General features: G+C 51.0%; 1 protein-coding gene across 1 annotated transcript in view; it reads left to right on the forward strand.

Annotated features, from left to right (window-relative positions):
• Nucleotides 1–9,042: 9,042 nt before the first annotated feature.
• Nucleotides 9,043–16,422, forward strand: part of ntn5 (netrin 5) — a gene marked incomplete at both ends in the record, with an annotated part of 12,210 nt that continues 4,830 nt past the window's right edge. The window contains 6 exons of the mRNA XM_079758273.1: nt 9,043–9,161; nt 9,302–9,388; nt 11,020–11,758; nt 11,867–12,503; nt 13,963–14,151; nt 16,384–16,422. The exon at nt 16,384–16,422 is cut by the window's right edge and continues 111 nt beyond it. Of these exons, the coding sequence (XP_079614399.1) occupies nt 9,043–9,161; nt 9,302–9,388; nt 11,020–11,758; nt 11,867–12,503; nt 13,963–14,151; nt 16,384–16,422 (1,810 nt within the window). The remainder of the gene's footprint in view (nt 9,162–9,301; nt 9,389–11,019; nt 11,759–11,866; nt 12,504–13,962; nt 14,152–16,383) is intronic.

Here is a 16,422-nt window from a genome sequence, read left to right on the forward strand (position 1 = left end):
CGTCCTAAAATAAATAATAATAAATAGGCCTGAAACCGAGATGCTCCTCCATAGTGATGTTGACAGGTTGTGTGGGACAATAAACAATGTAAAAAAAACAGACAGCGGTTTTGATTTAAAATGATCTTATGGAAAATAGCCTTTAAATAAGACGCCACTTAGGATAGGATGAAAGAATGTGTCAAATATGCAAAGATGTTTAGAGATATAGTTGAAGCAAGTAAAATGGTGCGTTGTGTGGTCGTAGCCAACATGCGGTGCATTCAACGTGGATACGGGGACTGAATATAACACTTGTAGGCCTACTTGTCCATGACCAACGCATCGACCCTTCATCTCCCAACTGTGCGTGTTTCTTCCCCAGTAACAACATCTCATCGCGGGCGGACAGGCCCGTTCGAGACGGGGGTCCCAAGGGAGGAAGCTCACTGTACACCAGCACCCGGTCCTCCACCAGCCAACCGCCCGGTTCCCTGACTGCTGCTCCGGGGCCTTCGCCTTCCATCAGTCCGGACTCACACTGGGCTGATCACACGTAGGACTGATCACCTTTGTTTTATTTGCAATTTACCAAAATGTGACATATGGTTGGTCTATGTATCGATCGTTGTTGTAGGCCTAATATGATGCAAGCAGTAAGCGCCCGGCCACGTTTAAATATCCTTATTTAAACGGGCTTGTTGTAATTATGTATGCCACTTTATTTAGTTTATTAAACTTTTTGTCTATTATTGTTGTTGTGATATTATTATTATTATTATTATTATTATTATTATTATTATTATTATTATTATTATTATTATTATTATCATCATCATTATTCGTAGAAGTAGTAATATATTATTATTATTATTATTTGGCCCATTCAAACAAATTTCGATATGTTACCAGTGGTGAATTCATTAAATATAGCATATTGTTCAAGGGTATATCGTTTAATGAACCTGTAACTGTTGGTTGACAAACGTATTAACCACAAGAGTTAATAAAGATAACCTGTAGCCTAGTATAGGTAACTATTAGGCCCTCAGCAAGAGCATTATCAAAGCAATATTGTATCCACAATTAGGTCAGTACTTAATTATATTCAAAATGATGAATTATGTTGTTTATTTTGGCCTTATTTTTTTTCCGTGATGAATGTGTGTGTGTGTGTGTGTGTGTGTGTGTGTGTGTGTGTGTGTGTGTGTGTGTGTGTGTGTGTGTGTGTGTGTGTGTGTGTGTGTGTGTGTGTGTGTTTGAGGCACCTCTCTGCTCACCTCGTCCCCGTCAAACAAACACCTGCGCCAAAAACGACCGATTTGAGTCTGCAGTCCAAGGCCTGTTCCAATTTATATTATTCATCTAACACTCTTCTGTAATTGTTTATTATTATAAGGCGTGTATTTAAATAAATAGGCTTGATCTGGGGGTGCTTTATTGATTAAGGCTATTGAATTTATTTATTTTAATTGTATTAGCCTTTATTTGTTTCCATGTCCGTTCCATACATCTACTTTCTGATCCAGAGGCGCAACGCGTCGATCTAACTTAATTCCGACATGTGTGCCCCCTCCATACTGATCGCGCTTAACCTTTTAGATTAGCTCATGTGTGAAGCCCTTTGGCCGTCTCCCGGGAAGAGAAATGGGGTGATTGTTTACATGTCTTCGAATTTCCCCTCAAAGGGATGTGTGTGTGTGTGTGTGTGTGTGTGTGTATGTGTGTGTGTGTGTGTGTGTGTGTGCCGCAAAATCCCTTAACGATTTTGGCCTGGGGTCCGGTGGTGGGAAGCGATTTTGAATGAAAATCGTTATGTTTATATTGCAGTTCCCCTAAAATATACACATGTAGGCGTCGCTGGTCACTTCAGACATTTGCCTCAGAAGTGAGAACTGACTATTTAATGCAGTTAAATATTTTCAAAATCAATAGACACACACACACACACACACACACACACACACACACACACACACACACACACATTATGAAAACACACCATCATTAGCAGGCCTATAAAGAGAAATGAGAGCAAATCTTCCATGTTTCCTATGGGTTCTATGGGCCTTATCTGACATTGGCTTACTCACAACAACGGCACATTGTTGCAATTTCGGTCTCCATATTTTATTATGGAGGCAATCCGTCAAATTCAGACACCGTTGTCTTGTGAAATGCGCTCTAGTTCCGTAACAGGCGGATGATGCTGAGTGCATGAGTGTATAATTGCGCTTCTATTTGTTATGATTCCACCTCCCTTTGTTAAGCCTACACGCTACGGGGCGAAACATTCTGGCACTAGGTCCCTCACCCGTTGACTGTGTTTATCGCTTATTATCAGCCTATAATTTATAGGCGAGGGGGTTATGCTATCGGTATGGTATCCAAACGCATTTTGTTATTTCAATCGATAATTGAACGCCCCCACTTATCTCAGCCCTAGCCCGGGGCGCGCTGCTCACACGCACGCCTTTGTGTTCGCGATGCCAAGGAGGGAGATATTGACGCACAAACGTGCCCTTTCTTCAATTGACTTTATTGCACTTGTCCTGTTTCCAAGGATAGCATTTCCCAACGAGTCGGTAACTACTTGAGACACACACCTGGGGGAAGCATTCCTGCTGGGATGTCATCAATCAGTTTTATAGTTTTCCCTGGGAAACTTTCCCTTTTCTGCCGTGCCCCAATCTTCCCATTATCCTTTACCTTAGTATTTTCTTTGTTTTGAATACGCACTGGCGCGGACACACACACACACACACACACACACACACACACACACACACACACACACACACACACGCACACGCACACGCGCGCGCACACGCACCCACCCACTCTCTCTCTCTCAAACGCACGCACGCAGCGTTTTCCATCTGTATCAGTTTTTGTTTCTCCGCACGAGCACATCTGAGAACGATCCACTTGTCGATTAACAAGAGGTCCCCCACTCCCCTCTCCTCTTCTCCAATGATCTAATTGGAAGAAAGAAATGGCCGGTGGTTAATTATTTCAGGGCGAGCACGGATCTCCTAATAACGGCGAGAGTCTCCAGCCTTTTCTGCCTGCCTCCGTCAAATTGCCCGCCACTTCCAATAATGAACCCGAGGGGCGGGAGATCAAGTCGTTCCCTCGTACCCAGCCTAAAGGCCAGTTGGCAGATGTGTGTGTGTGTGTGTGTGTGTGTGTGTGTGTGTGTGTGTGTGTGTGTGTGTGTGTGTGTGTGTGTGTGTGTGTGTGTGCGTGCGCGTGTGCATGTTGTAGGCCTCATATGTCTACGTCAGGGATGGGACGCCTCCTACCGCACGCGGATCCCAGCGCTCAGCCCCGCCGCAGCCGCTGTCCCACTCCGGTATACTCCCGCAAACTCGCAGCCGCTGTCCCACTCCGGTGTACTCCCGCACACTCGCAGCCGCTGTCCCACTCCGGTATACTCCCGCACACTCGCAGCCGCCGTTCCACTTCGGGACTACCGCACACACTTGTTGCTGCTGTCCTTCTCCGGGACTTCAGCACACACACTTGCTGCCGTCCCACTCGGGGAATCTCGCCCGTACTCGCTGCTGCTGTCCTGCGGCGGTCGCTTTATTGCCTGAGACAAGCGCATGACCGCAATTGAGCAGAGAGGGATTACTTTTGGTTCACATGGTGAGTGGAACACGTTTAATCCTTTAATTGATGGCGCCGACTTTTACTTACCTTTTTTTCATCACCCTTCGAGCTTTGTGCGAAGTCTATTTATTGGATTTAAATCTAGAATGGCACAATAAGCGAAAGAGGTCTGTAGTCCGCGGTGTGGATTAAGTCTTTTGTTGATTCGAAAATACATGTGTTCGACTCGCCTGGTTTATTTTCGATTATTGTTATATATGCGTGTATATGGATACTTTTTATTTGTTGCAGTTATTTCAATATCTGATTCTAAAAGATGTTGGCGGTTTGAAGTTTAATGTCAGTCACACCCCTTAAACACAGCTCCATTTCGAGATGGCTTAAAGTACTGAACTAAATACTGGAGTTTGACTGAACATCATTCAGGACTTTTAACTACATTTTAAACGCCAGTAGATTGTATGGATATTGATGCGCTCATAAAATTGGTGTTGGGCCAACGTTGACATAGTAAATAATGATACTGTCTGATTACAGACATTATGCAATTGGTATGCAATTATCCTTCCATTAAAACCCGTCGCTTCGGGGGGCTAACCACACAATAATCTGAATTACCGCAACTATGCAGCCTAATTACACCAATTAGTACTTAAGGAGCCTTGCACACATAAATCAACGTTAAAGCGCCCCAAACACAATATCTGGTCATACAGTAAATATTTTCCATTAATATTATTAATATTATTTTTTTAAGAGAATCAAAATCCAAGAAACCACAGACTCATAGTTTTTGTGTTTGTTTTTTATCCAGTGACTTACAGTCATGGGCCACATGGCTGTTACAATATAAATAGAGCCCGCGGTTTTAAATAAATAGTCGCGTCCGCTGGTTGCGTGGAATATAAACCACTGAGATTAATTTCATCGGGCCCTGTTTAAAGAAACCCTGTTTATAGCCTGAGCCCAAGTTTGTTAGCATACAATTAAAATAATAACAACGCAGAAAACTCATTTGGTGTTTGCAACTCCAGGGGTTAGTTACCATTTTAAATGCATTCATTTGACACAAAACAAACTGCCCTAAGGAAATTTTTTCATTTGTTTTCTGCGGCTGGAGCTGGCATCTGCGTCATTACAACATTAAAACTTAAAACCACTCTATTCCCATCTGTTGCTCAACCACTCCGCCGTTTTAAACAAAACCTTAATGGAACGGGCTCTGCCAATTTGTGTGTGAGGAGGTATAGCGTGGGAGGAAAAGTGTGTGTGGGTGTGGGTGTGTGTGTGTGGTGTTAAAGTAGGCCTAAGTACCTCTCCTTCAAATATCAAGGACATATGCACTCAATGCAGGGGGAAATACTACACAAAGGCCAGCCAAATAAACTCGAGTTGTTTAGGAACCCGTTTCCACGCATTGTCAGTATAGCCTATCCCATATAGGACTAAACGTGCACCCCGACCCATGGGAATTCCCTTACCCACAGGTGACGGTGTAAAAAAAAAAGCGAAACAGTGGCTATAATCTATTTAGTGTGTTTCATGACAGTTGCAGAATGCTGTTAAACCAGAAGATAGCGCGTGAACCTGCGCTCCAGGAATGCGCTCCTCCGCGGCAGCACAGACACAGCCGGAATGCCGTTTGAGAATACGGGACGGGACGGGGGGGGGGGGGGGTAGGGTATATATACATAGCCTTTCCCTTCTTCCCAACCAGGTCCCAGTGTTGTATTTCAGACGTGCTTTGGGGAGGGGGGGGGATGGTGAGGGACAATTGGAAATTAACAAAGGTGTCGTTGCAGTGACGCGTGTCAGCAGGTGTGCCAGAGTGGCGGATCTGACGACACGAGATTCTACGACGGAGATTTTATTGATCTGATGTATTTAAAGCCAAGGGGCTACTGTGTGTCTCGCGGGATTTGAACCAGGATTTGCAAACAGTAAGGTCTACATTTAGAAGGCCTAGTGCGTGCCCCCCCCCCCCCCCCCCATCTCTGTAATTGGTTTAAAAATAACATAACATGATTACGCACGCATCCACAAAAAGCAACCGTGACCCCTATTTTGATCTCCACCCCCAAAAGACTTTTGCGCATTTATCTTCAGACTTACTAGTTCAGAATCGGTGCTCTGGTTTCATCCCTCTCTCTGCGAGGGCCCCTTGGCCGACATGGTGGTATCCTTCCTGGACACGGAGCGTTTTGGGCCATGACGAGGAATGTTAAAATGTGTGGGACGGCTCAAAATCCAGCTCATCTGCTCACCACATAACGGGACCCCCCCCCTCCCTCCCCCCCAGCACAGGCAGCGAGACCCGCACCGGGTGAAATATAGGGCCAAGAGTAGACAACAGGTATAGTGTTTGCCCCCCGTGACCCTTGTGACCTTTCAGTCACAACAACTCACGACGTAGCAGGTCTACTGTCTTTGCGTTTATATTTAGTCGTAAGCCTCTTTTAATATGGCCGATTAATATCCTCTGTCTATTTTCAGTGTTCATTTTAATTGCGATGTTCATTCTTTCTTTTAAGCTGCACCATTTTTGTCCCCCAAGTCTTTCTGCTTCTCATTTTGATACATTAGGGTTGTGACGGATTCTCATGGTTCCCATGCGTTTTGACCTATAGCAATGGCCTGTAATCCAACGAAACATTAACTCAATTCCCAGGCCCCAAAATGTAATTAAAATCGGAACCATGAGACTCAAATCAAAACCAAATTTAATCAAAACAAATGGGGACGAAAAAAAAAATCTTACCCCATTTCGCTTTCATACAACTTTCATTATTTTCTTTATAACCCCCTCGTGATGTGTAAACCTAAGCTGCTCTGGGTGTCTGGCCATCTGCTCAGTGCGTCTCTAATGAACTGACTCCTCCATCGTGGCCACACGCTGGAACTTGGAAGGACTCTAAAGCAACACTCCGGAACAGTGCTCATGACCGAGCCGGCTCCCCGGCCGTCCCATACCACGCTCACCTCCTCAGGCCCGGTGTTCATTACACAAGAACAGGGAAAAAAGAGTGCGCCCAGACAGCACACCTATCTAATCCTCGTTTATCCTCCACTGTTACTGAGCTCATCCCCCGCCACTCCGTTCCCACGTCCGTTCCCAGGACCATCAACTCCCCCACTCTCCCTCTCCACACATTACAGCATCTCTCTGACCTCCTACACTCTAATACCCCCGCCCCCCCCCCCCACCTTTTTATTCTTTTTCTGGGGCCGTGTAGAAACAAATCAAAAGGGGATGTTGAAACGATAAAGAACGGCTTCGTTGACCTTCAAAGTGTTTTTTTTCTCTTCTAAACACGTGGTAGTGGTGGTCCCGGGCGGGTGGTCCCGGTGTGAACCGGAGCGGCGCGCCATGGGTCGCTCCGATTCACACCGGGTTCCTCGCCGCTGTAAACATTAACGGAGAGGCTGCTGGCGCGTATGTGAGCCTGTAGCTCCAGGCCAGACTGGGCAGAGATGCTTTTGAAGCTGAACCGTGCGGCTGGGGGCGCTCGGTTGGTTGAGCCCCATATCGGGTTGCACGCGTGATGTACGCGGGCAGTGTTTCTGGTTTGGGTCTTTTTCTTTTTTTGGATACATTTTCAAATATATTTATTATTTTTTATGTTGTCATTTAATAAAAATGATGTATACATTATATAATATATTAAATAATTATTCTCGAGTCAAGTCTTGAACATGGCAGTCGATTTGGTTGCATCTGCAATAACGACATTAGTTTACAAGCGCGTCCTGGATGTCAGAGATGTTCAGGCAGCGCATTAGCACTGAGTTCCGCAGCACTTCCACGTTCTTCCGACATGCCGGCTGTGGGAATTTATGGAAAGCAGCAGGGGGTCTGTGTGAGAAGGGGGCTGGGTGGGGGGGAAGGACGTTGATACCATATCCAACCGGTTACAGTAGAGGTGCCAAAGGGATGATCCGGTTTCGGCCCAGAGAATGTGGATCCGACCTAGGGGAGGGGGGGTCTCAGAAGGGGAATCTATCCATTATAGAAGCTGTAGTGAGACGAGAGGTTAATTAGCTAACATAACCCCAGCAATGACAAGTCTGAGTGGCCCCTTGTGGATCAAAGTGGCCACTAGGCAATCCAAGTGGCCACTAGTGGATCCAAGTGGCCACTAGTGGATCCAAGTGGCCAATAGTTGATCCGAGTGGATCAAAGTGGCCACTAGCGGATCAAAGTGGATCAAACTCAGCCGCAAAGTGGGACCGTCACTAGGTTTTCCTTCTTGTTAAACCAAGGAACGGGGGGGGTGTGCACTGTCTCATTTCATCCGAGGCTCTTGGAGTCGGCTGGAGTTAAAGGGCGGTGAAGGAGCAGTATAAATACACGTGACGTGAGTGTAAGAATGTTAAACAAACCGGACCGTAATCCTCAACTCTACCCTCCCTCTTACGCTGGAAAGTTGCACCACCGGCCGCGTCTGGGTTGAGCGGAGGCTTGTTTAGAGACGATTGAACTATATATTCTAATCTAAATATTATTTTCGACCATCCACCACAAGGATATCTCAAGCAATCCTTCACAAGAAGGATGATGAATGCCTGGCCTGGCTTTTCTATTGTTTATTCAGAGCGGTCAAGCTAATTTAAGTGGTAACATTAGCAAAGCAAACGCGAGGCGCGCTCTGCTTTGACTCAGAGTCAAGAGTGCGAAACGTATTGCAACTTCAACTCTGACCCCCTCCCTGTGTAGCCGGCACTAGCAACAACCAGTGCGGCAGTGGCTCAGGAGGTTGAGCGGGTTGGCTGGTATCCGCAAGGTTGCTAGTTTGGTCCCAAGCTCCTCCTAGCTGAGCGCTGCGGTGTCCCTGAGCAAGGCACCTAACCCTAACTGCTCCAGACGAGCTGGCGGTCGACTTTTATGGTTGATTCCGCCGTCGGTGTGTGAATGTGTGCATGAATGGGTTAATGTCAGGCAATATTGTAAAGCGCTATATAAGTACAGTCCATTACAACCAGTGCTCATTCATCTTCCCGAACCAGGACGACGCTCCCAGGTTACAGAACATCTCCCAGCAACCTTTCCCCCCCTCTGTTTCCCTTTCCTCGGGTTTCCTCCCGACGGTATGGCTTCAAACCCTGCCGCTCGTCCTCCAGGCATTGCGGGGACAGCCGACACCTCTGGAGACCTCCAGGGGTAATTAATCAACCTATCAATTAGGGGCACACGCCTTCAAGCGGCGCGATGGGGGGTGGTTCCCACGGGGCGTGTCATGACCCGTCTGGAATGCCCCGGGGAGCCGGACGGGACACCCAGAATGTGGTGGTGTAGGCAACGGGGGTTGCCGTTAGCAACGCGCCCAAGCAATGACACCCAGTACGGGCGTTGTCCCGATGTGCCTTTTAGGTCCTGCGTCGGGTTTGCTGATGGGATTGGAATTTCTCTCCTGTATCGGTGGTGGCGGTGGAGATAATGATGGGTCGGAGATGGTGGTGGTGAGGGTGGGGGTGGTGGTGGCGTCGGGGGTGGCGGTGATTATGAAGGTTGTAGTGGCGGTGGAGAAGGCGGTGGTGGAGGAGGTGGCGTTTGGGTTGGTGGTGAAAGAGTGGGTTGTGTTGGTGCTGTAGGTGGTTGTGGGAAGGTGGTGCTGGTGGTGGTGGCGGTGGAGGATGTCAAGGTGGTCGCTGAGATGCTGATGGTTGTGAAAGTAGTGGTGGTGATGTTGTGATGGAGGTGTGGGTGGAGGTGGAGGCTGATCGTCACCTTCTCCCTGGAGGTCAGGAGCAGCTCCAGGTTGCCACAGCAGTGGCATGACTGCCCCCTGCTCTGGCCGTAAGCCCACCCCGTGCCCCCTCTCTGGTCCTCAGGGAAGCCTCGGGTTTCGGTCTCTGTTCTAACTGAGCCCGATGACTCAGACCCCGTGGCTCTCGGGGGGGGGGGGGGGGGGGCGCCCTCTCTTCGCCCCCTCTCCTTCGTCTCCGTCCTCGTCCTCTTAGGTCTTCTCACGGCCCTGCCTGACCGGGCTGTCGTGTCAAACGCTTGTTAGAGGAGACCCATCAATCTGGAAGCAGTTAGAGGCGTCATTCTTCTCTAGACGCAGACGCAGGGCGGGTGGGTGATAGATGGGGCCAGGATGACGTAGTGGACAAGAGCGGAGTACACCGCTGATCGAGAGGCAGAGGAGCTCCATGTGAACAGCAGGGGAGAGAAGGTCTGGTCGGAGAAAGGCAGGACCCGAAGGAGGTCGACGCAGCAGTTGTTTTTTGTGGGATTTTTATATATTTGTTTCCTCGGTGTGAAACGAAAACCAAACGACACAAGAAAAAGATCCCACAGAGTCTGTCATTCTGGCCAAGGGAACGTAAACCCATTGTTTGCCGAGCAGAAAGGGGAGAAGTGAACCCAAGCCTCTCCAGTATCAGATGGTGACAGGGAGATGAATTGCACTTTGGGCGGGGGGGGATTTGTTAACATGGCGGACGACACAGTGTCCCGTTGTGTCCTAGCGTGCGGTGGAAGAGTCCGAGCGGAGCCGAACACGCACACCGCCGTTTATGAGTCCTCCTCCATAAATCTTTCCGTTCCCCGTCCAACTCTCGGATCTCTCTCCTTCACCTTCTCCTCTCCTCTCCCGTCTCTCTCTCTCTCCCATCCCAAGCCACCCTCTCTCGTCCTCCCTCTCTCTCTCTCTCTCTCTCTCTCTCCACTTTATTTCAAAGTATTTCTAACATGTTCCCATTGGGTACATGAGGCTCCAGCTCAGGCTCTCAGCCTGCCCGTGTGTGTGTGTGTGTGTGTGTGTGTGTGTGTGTGTGTGTGTGTGTGTGTGTGTGTGTGTGTGTGTGTGTGTGTGTGTGTGTGCGTGTACCGACCGGTGGTAAAGTGATTTGAAATGGGGCGGGGGGGCGGGGGTTGTTGGTGGTTTGGGCGGGAGAGAGTCATAAATCTCCTGGATGCGGTCCAGTCCATGGTTCTTCTTGGCCCCAGCTGTCGGACATGGTTTTTGTCATCCTCCAAGAAGGGTCCACTCAGACCCACTCCCACCACCATCACCACCACCCACCCCCATCACCTCCTCCCGCTACCTCACTCAACCGTCCCCCCGTTTTTATAGGTTCGGGGGGGGGGGGGGGAGTTTTACGATCAATCCGTTGTTAAAGGCTGTTTGTGCCGCTGGGTTCTGAGGCGGTGGCCCGTGGCTCTGCGGTCGGGGGTTCTGCAGATTGCATTGTGCCGCGATGAGATCTTGACGGCGGGATCAACAAACAAAGCCCTGCATGAAGGGGAATGCGTGGAGCGCGTACACAGTGTGTTTCCAATAACAACACAGGTGGTCCCGCAACGTGTTTTTTCTTCTCTGTGTTTTGGCTTCAAACGCGCCCACATAAATCCATCACTTTTTTGGCTTTCTCCTCACGTTCGTTTTTTTATTTCGCTTTTCTTTCCTTCTTCCCCTGCCACAGGCCCGATGACATGATGTCACTTCCCCTTCCCCCCTCCCGCCTGGTCTCCTCGCTCCTCCCTCTGCTCCTCCTCTTCCTCCCGCCGTCCTTCCTCTCGCCCGCCCACTCCCACGCCCCGCTGAGCTGGACCTCGCCGCAGGACCCCTGCTACCACCATGACGGGCGTCCGCGCCACTGCCTGTCCGAGTTCATCAACGCCGCGTACGGCGTCCCCGTCACCGTCGGCAACTCCCTGCGCCGCGCCGAGCCCGGGGCCGCCGTCACCGGCGCCCTGACGGACCTCCACAACCCCCACGACCTCAGCTGCTGGAGGTCCCAGGCCGGCGGGGGCGGGGACCGGGTCATCACCCTGCCACTGGGCCGGCGCTTCGAGGTCACCTACGTCAGCCTGCAGTTCTGCCACCAGGGGGCGCCCCCGGAGCCCTTCTCCATCTCGGTGCTCAAGTCCATGGACCACGGGCAGACGTGGCGGCCCATGCAGCACTACTCCAGCGACTGCCCCGGGACCTTCGGCCTGCCCGCCCGCACCGCGGCCCAGACGCGGCACCGCGAGGCGGAGCCCCTGTGCTCGGACCCCCGGCCCCTGCCCAAGCACCGCGGGGGCACGGTGCTGGCCTTCTCCACCCTGGACGGGCGGCCGTCCGCCGTGGACTTTGACCACAGCCCCACCCTCCAGGACTGGGTCACGGCCACCGACGTCCGGGTGGTGTTCCACCAGGCGCCCAGCGCGGGACGCCCCGTCAGGCCGGGGGGGAGGGGAGGGACGGGGGAGGGGGTGGAGGACGAGGAGGAGGAGAGCGGGGGGCCCGGCTGGAGGGCAGGCTCCCAGGGAGCCGCCGGAGATCAGGTGGACCAGGGGCCGGCGTCGGACGACGGACTGACGTATCTGGAGAGGGAGCTGCAGAACGCCGGGACGGGGGCCCGGAGGGACAATGGGGAGAAGCCCCCCAGGAAGGGCCACCGCAAGGGCCTGGGGGGCCCGGGGGGGAAGGAGCGCAACGTCACGGGCGAGGGCGGCGGGGACGTTTTCGGCCGGGACCAGGCCCCGCCCCCGAGGACGAGGGCGGGGAAGGGCCGGAAACGGGGCCGCAAGACGGACCACCCGCGGTGGCCCCCGTGTCCGGGCGCGGGGTGTCGCTGGAGGACGGGCCAGAGCGGCCGAGACCACCAGGGGGGGCGGGAGCTGAGGCGGCGGAGGAACCATCATCACGCGGGGAGGGGCTACGGGAACATGCAGCTGGCCCCTCCCCCGCCGCGGGTCTTGGCCCCGCCCACGGCGCCCGCTCTGGCGCTCTCCGACCTGCAGGTGGGAGGCCGGTGCAAGTGCAACGGCCACGCCTCCAAGTGTCGCCGCGACGACCACGGGCGGGCGGTATGCGTGTGCGAGCATCACACGGCGGGGCCGGACTGCGACGTGTGCGAGGACTTTTATTTTGATAGGCCCTGGCACCGGGCCACGCCCACGCAGCCCAACCCTTGCGTCGGTATGTTCCCACTCCCACCCTCTACCGGTTGATAATACGTTAGTAAGTGTGGTTTGATGAACCTCGGGTTGGTATTTGGCCGGGTTTCATATCGCTTTCCACAATAAAAGCGCAAACCAACATTGGTTGGAACATTTTGGAGGTTTGGAAAGTTAAAACCATTACACACTTTTGTGAGGATATTTGGGTTCAGCAAGTTTGGTTACGTCTAACGTAACCTCTGGGTTATGTTTTGTTTTTTTACAAAATCCAGATGGTTGACCCAAAATTCTGGGGAAGACTGCTGCTCTCTGAACCTGGAATTTCCACCTCTTGACAGCTTATTGCACAACGTTTTTTTCTCCCTTTCAAACACAAGACGTCGAAGTGTTAGCTGTCATTGATAGGACAACCTGAGAAGATTAGTAAACGTGAGAAGGAGAGGATTTAGCAGACTGAATAAATGCAGACTTTTGTCTGACAGGCAATTGAGACTGTCAGCCCAAGTGTCATAACAAGAAATATAAACAGCCTTCGTCTTGGAAACTCTGTTGCACTTCCATGCATTGCCTGTTCAATCTTGTTCAAAGTTCAAAGATAATTGTATAAATTGATATATATATATACATGTATGTGATGCGCAGACACCTTTATCTCAAGGGACTTGTAAGGCGTAGAATGCAAATACAAGTAGTGATAGTGTTTTTGAAATTGTTTAGTAATCAATCATGAAATGACCTTATGTTGAACAAAATTTTGATTACTATGTATTTAGGTTCATTTAGGATTTGACATTCCAACCAACAAGTCTTGCATTGTTTGGTTAGGTTGTTAACTGTTAACTCGTTCTCTTCCTCCTCTTTATCCTGATCCTCTTCCTCCTCCTTCCTCATCCCAACCTCTCCCTCCTCTCCTTTTCCTCCTTCTCCTCCTCCTCTCCTTCTTTATCCTCCTCTCCTCTTCTTTATCCTGCCCTTCCCCCTCCTCCTCCTCCCCCCTCCTCCTCCCTCTCCTCCTCCTCCTCCTCCCCCTCCTCCCCCTCCTCCTCCTCCCCCTCCTCTTCCTCCTCCCCCTCCTCTCCCTCCTCCTCCTCCCCCCCCTCCTCCTCCTCCCCCTCCCCCTCCCCCTCCCTCCTCCTCCTCCTCCTCCTCCCCTCCTCCTCCTCCTCCCCCTCCTCTTCCTCCTCCCCCCTCCTCCTCCTCCCCCTCCTCTTCCTCCTCTTCCTCCTCCTCCTCCCCCCCCTCCTCCTCCCCCCCTCCCCCCTCCTCCTCCTCCTCCCCCCTCCTCCTCCTCCTCCTCCTCCCCCTCCTCTTCCTCCTCCTCCTCCTCCCCCTCCCTCTCCTCCTCCCCCCTCCTCCCCCTCCTCCTCCCCCCTCCCCCTCCCCCTCCTCCCCCCCTCCCCCTCCCCCTCCTCCTCCCTCTCCTCCTCCCCTCCCCCCCCTCCCCTCCCCCCCCTCCCCCTCCGTCTCCTCCTCCTCAGCGTGTGAGTGCAACGGCCACGCCTCCAAGTGTCGCTTCAGCATGGAGGTGTTCCAGCAGTCTGGGCGCCGCAGCGGGGGGGTGTGCCAGAAGTGCCGTCACCACACGGCCGGGCGTCACTGCCAGTACTGCCAGGGGGGCTACGCCCGCGACCCCGCCCAGCCCCCCACCCACCGCAAGGCCTGCCGGCGTGAGTCCCGTCTGGGCGGGGGGGGCCCGGCTGGAACGGTTCTACGTTGTAAAGTTCGGAGGTCATTTTGGTTAATGTGTGTGTGTGTTGGGGGGTTTGTGTGTGTGTGAGCTTGTGTGTGTGTGTGTGTGTGTGTGTGTGTCTGTTCAGATATGTGTTTTATTTGAACCTTGGAAGTGGTGTTAGGGTTATAGTGTATTGAATGTGTGTGTGTGTGTGTGTGTGTGTGTGTGTGTGTATGTGTGTGTTCATATGAGTGCATCTCCTTGCATATGAATGGAAAAACAAAGCATTACACAGCCCAAGTGTTTATGTGGACGCATATCTGGCGGTTTTGTTTGTGTGTGTGTGTTTGTGTGTGTGTGTGTGTGTGTGTGTGTGTTTATGTGTGTGTTTCTTTTCTGCGCAGCGCTATGTCGACTCTGCTGCTTTGACTCCTGTCCCCCGACTTAAGCCCACACACGTGTTTATGGGCTGGTTACATTGTGAGAGGGCCCAGCTATTCCTGTTAGGGATACGCACCTGCGTGATACCACGGACACACACACACACACAAACACACACACACACATGCACGCACAAACACACACGTGGACACACACACACACACAAACACACATGCATGCACTCACACACACACGCACATGCACGCAAAAACCCACACACATATGGACACACACATACACAAATGCACAAACACACACACACACACACACACACACAAACCTGCATGCCTGCACTAACACACACACACCCACACACACATGCACGCCAAACCCACGCACACACGCACGCACGCACGCCACACACACACACACACACACACATACACACACACACACACACACACACACACAAACGCATGGGCACACACACTCAGGCATTCTTGTGAGACTCCACTGCTGCCACTTGTGAATCCCCTCGGCTAGCGGCGACTGGCATCTGCTGTGACCTCTGACCTTTGACTGGTCACATGTCCTAAGTGACTGTGACACGGCGGAATGCTCGTTTTGCTGTTTTGCCGCCGCAGGACCAATATAACCACTGTTAATGGGCAGGGGACTAGACACACAAGTGTGTGTGTATATAGACACACACACACACACACTACCATCAAAGTCTAGTTCATTCACTAGACTCTGAAAGTCAGTTGAACAGAATATGATCTATAATGTTGTAGATCGTATTCTGTTAAACTGACTTTCAGAATGTAATTTCCCTGCAATTTCCCTCAAACATAAATCAAAACATATAGATTCTATATATTTTGAATAATGTTTGAAGGAAATTGCAGGGCAATGATGAGCGCGTCACAAAATGTAGTTTAATGCCCGTGGGATAGAATGGCTCATTTATGAACACACACCGAAACCATGTGCAGACTGATTATTTGGGTTTCACTGAAACACACACCGCTCAAGCTCCCTGGCCGTGCCGGTGATTCATCACTTTCACGAGTCGGCCTGTTTGGACAACCTGTGAAGATTTACTGAAAGCCCCACACAGTGAGAGCACACAGAGGCAAAGCAGAGCACCTAACCCCAACCCTGTCTCTGTCTCTCCTCTGGGTCACAGCGCTGTCTACCCCCCCCCCCCCCCCCCCCCCCGTCTACTAATACTAACTAGTGTACGCTTGTAAACCCAATCCCACAAATACACCACCCTTTCCTTCAGGGTTTTTGGTGGTCTTCTCCAGGCGGGTGAAGTGTGCCTAGGCTTGTGGGTGTTCAAACCTGCCGGATCAACAAGAGAAGGAACCCAAAGGGGATCTCCTTACGTTTGAAGGATTTTGGGGATCAGGTGCAGCGGTGTTAGCTAAACGTTATTTTTTCACCTCATGCGGAACATATGAATATAAATAAATAGTCGCCACATTGATTAAATGTTGATATCTATAGTTCACCATCTGATTCCCCAAATTAATTTGCCATTGTCAGAAGTTGATGGATTTAGAAATAGGATTCAAAGCAATTACATTTTGGAGTTTGAGGATGATTGACATGTCCGTCTAAATGCTGGGAACGGTCGAGTTTGTTGAAGTAGTGACACCATTGTGGGTTTAAGATGTGACTAAATCTCTCTCCCTCTCTCTCTTTGTCTCTCTCTGTTTCTCTCTGCACAAGTCATTTCTTCAACTAGAATAAAAGAGGCTTAAGCGGCTTATGAAAATCAAAAAATGTAAGTTGTCCCTAACACACGTGTACAATAAAACCTCTCTCTGTCCCCCCCCAGCGTGTCAGTGCCACCCGCTGGGCGCTGTCGGCGGCCTGT

This window comes from Pollachius pollachius, assembly GCF_949987615.1.
Source record: "Pollachius pollachius genome assembly, chromosome: 20".
NCBI lineage: Eukaryota > Metazoa > Chordata > Actinopteri > Gadiformes > Gadidae > Pollachius > Pollachius pollachius.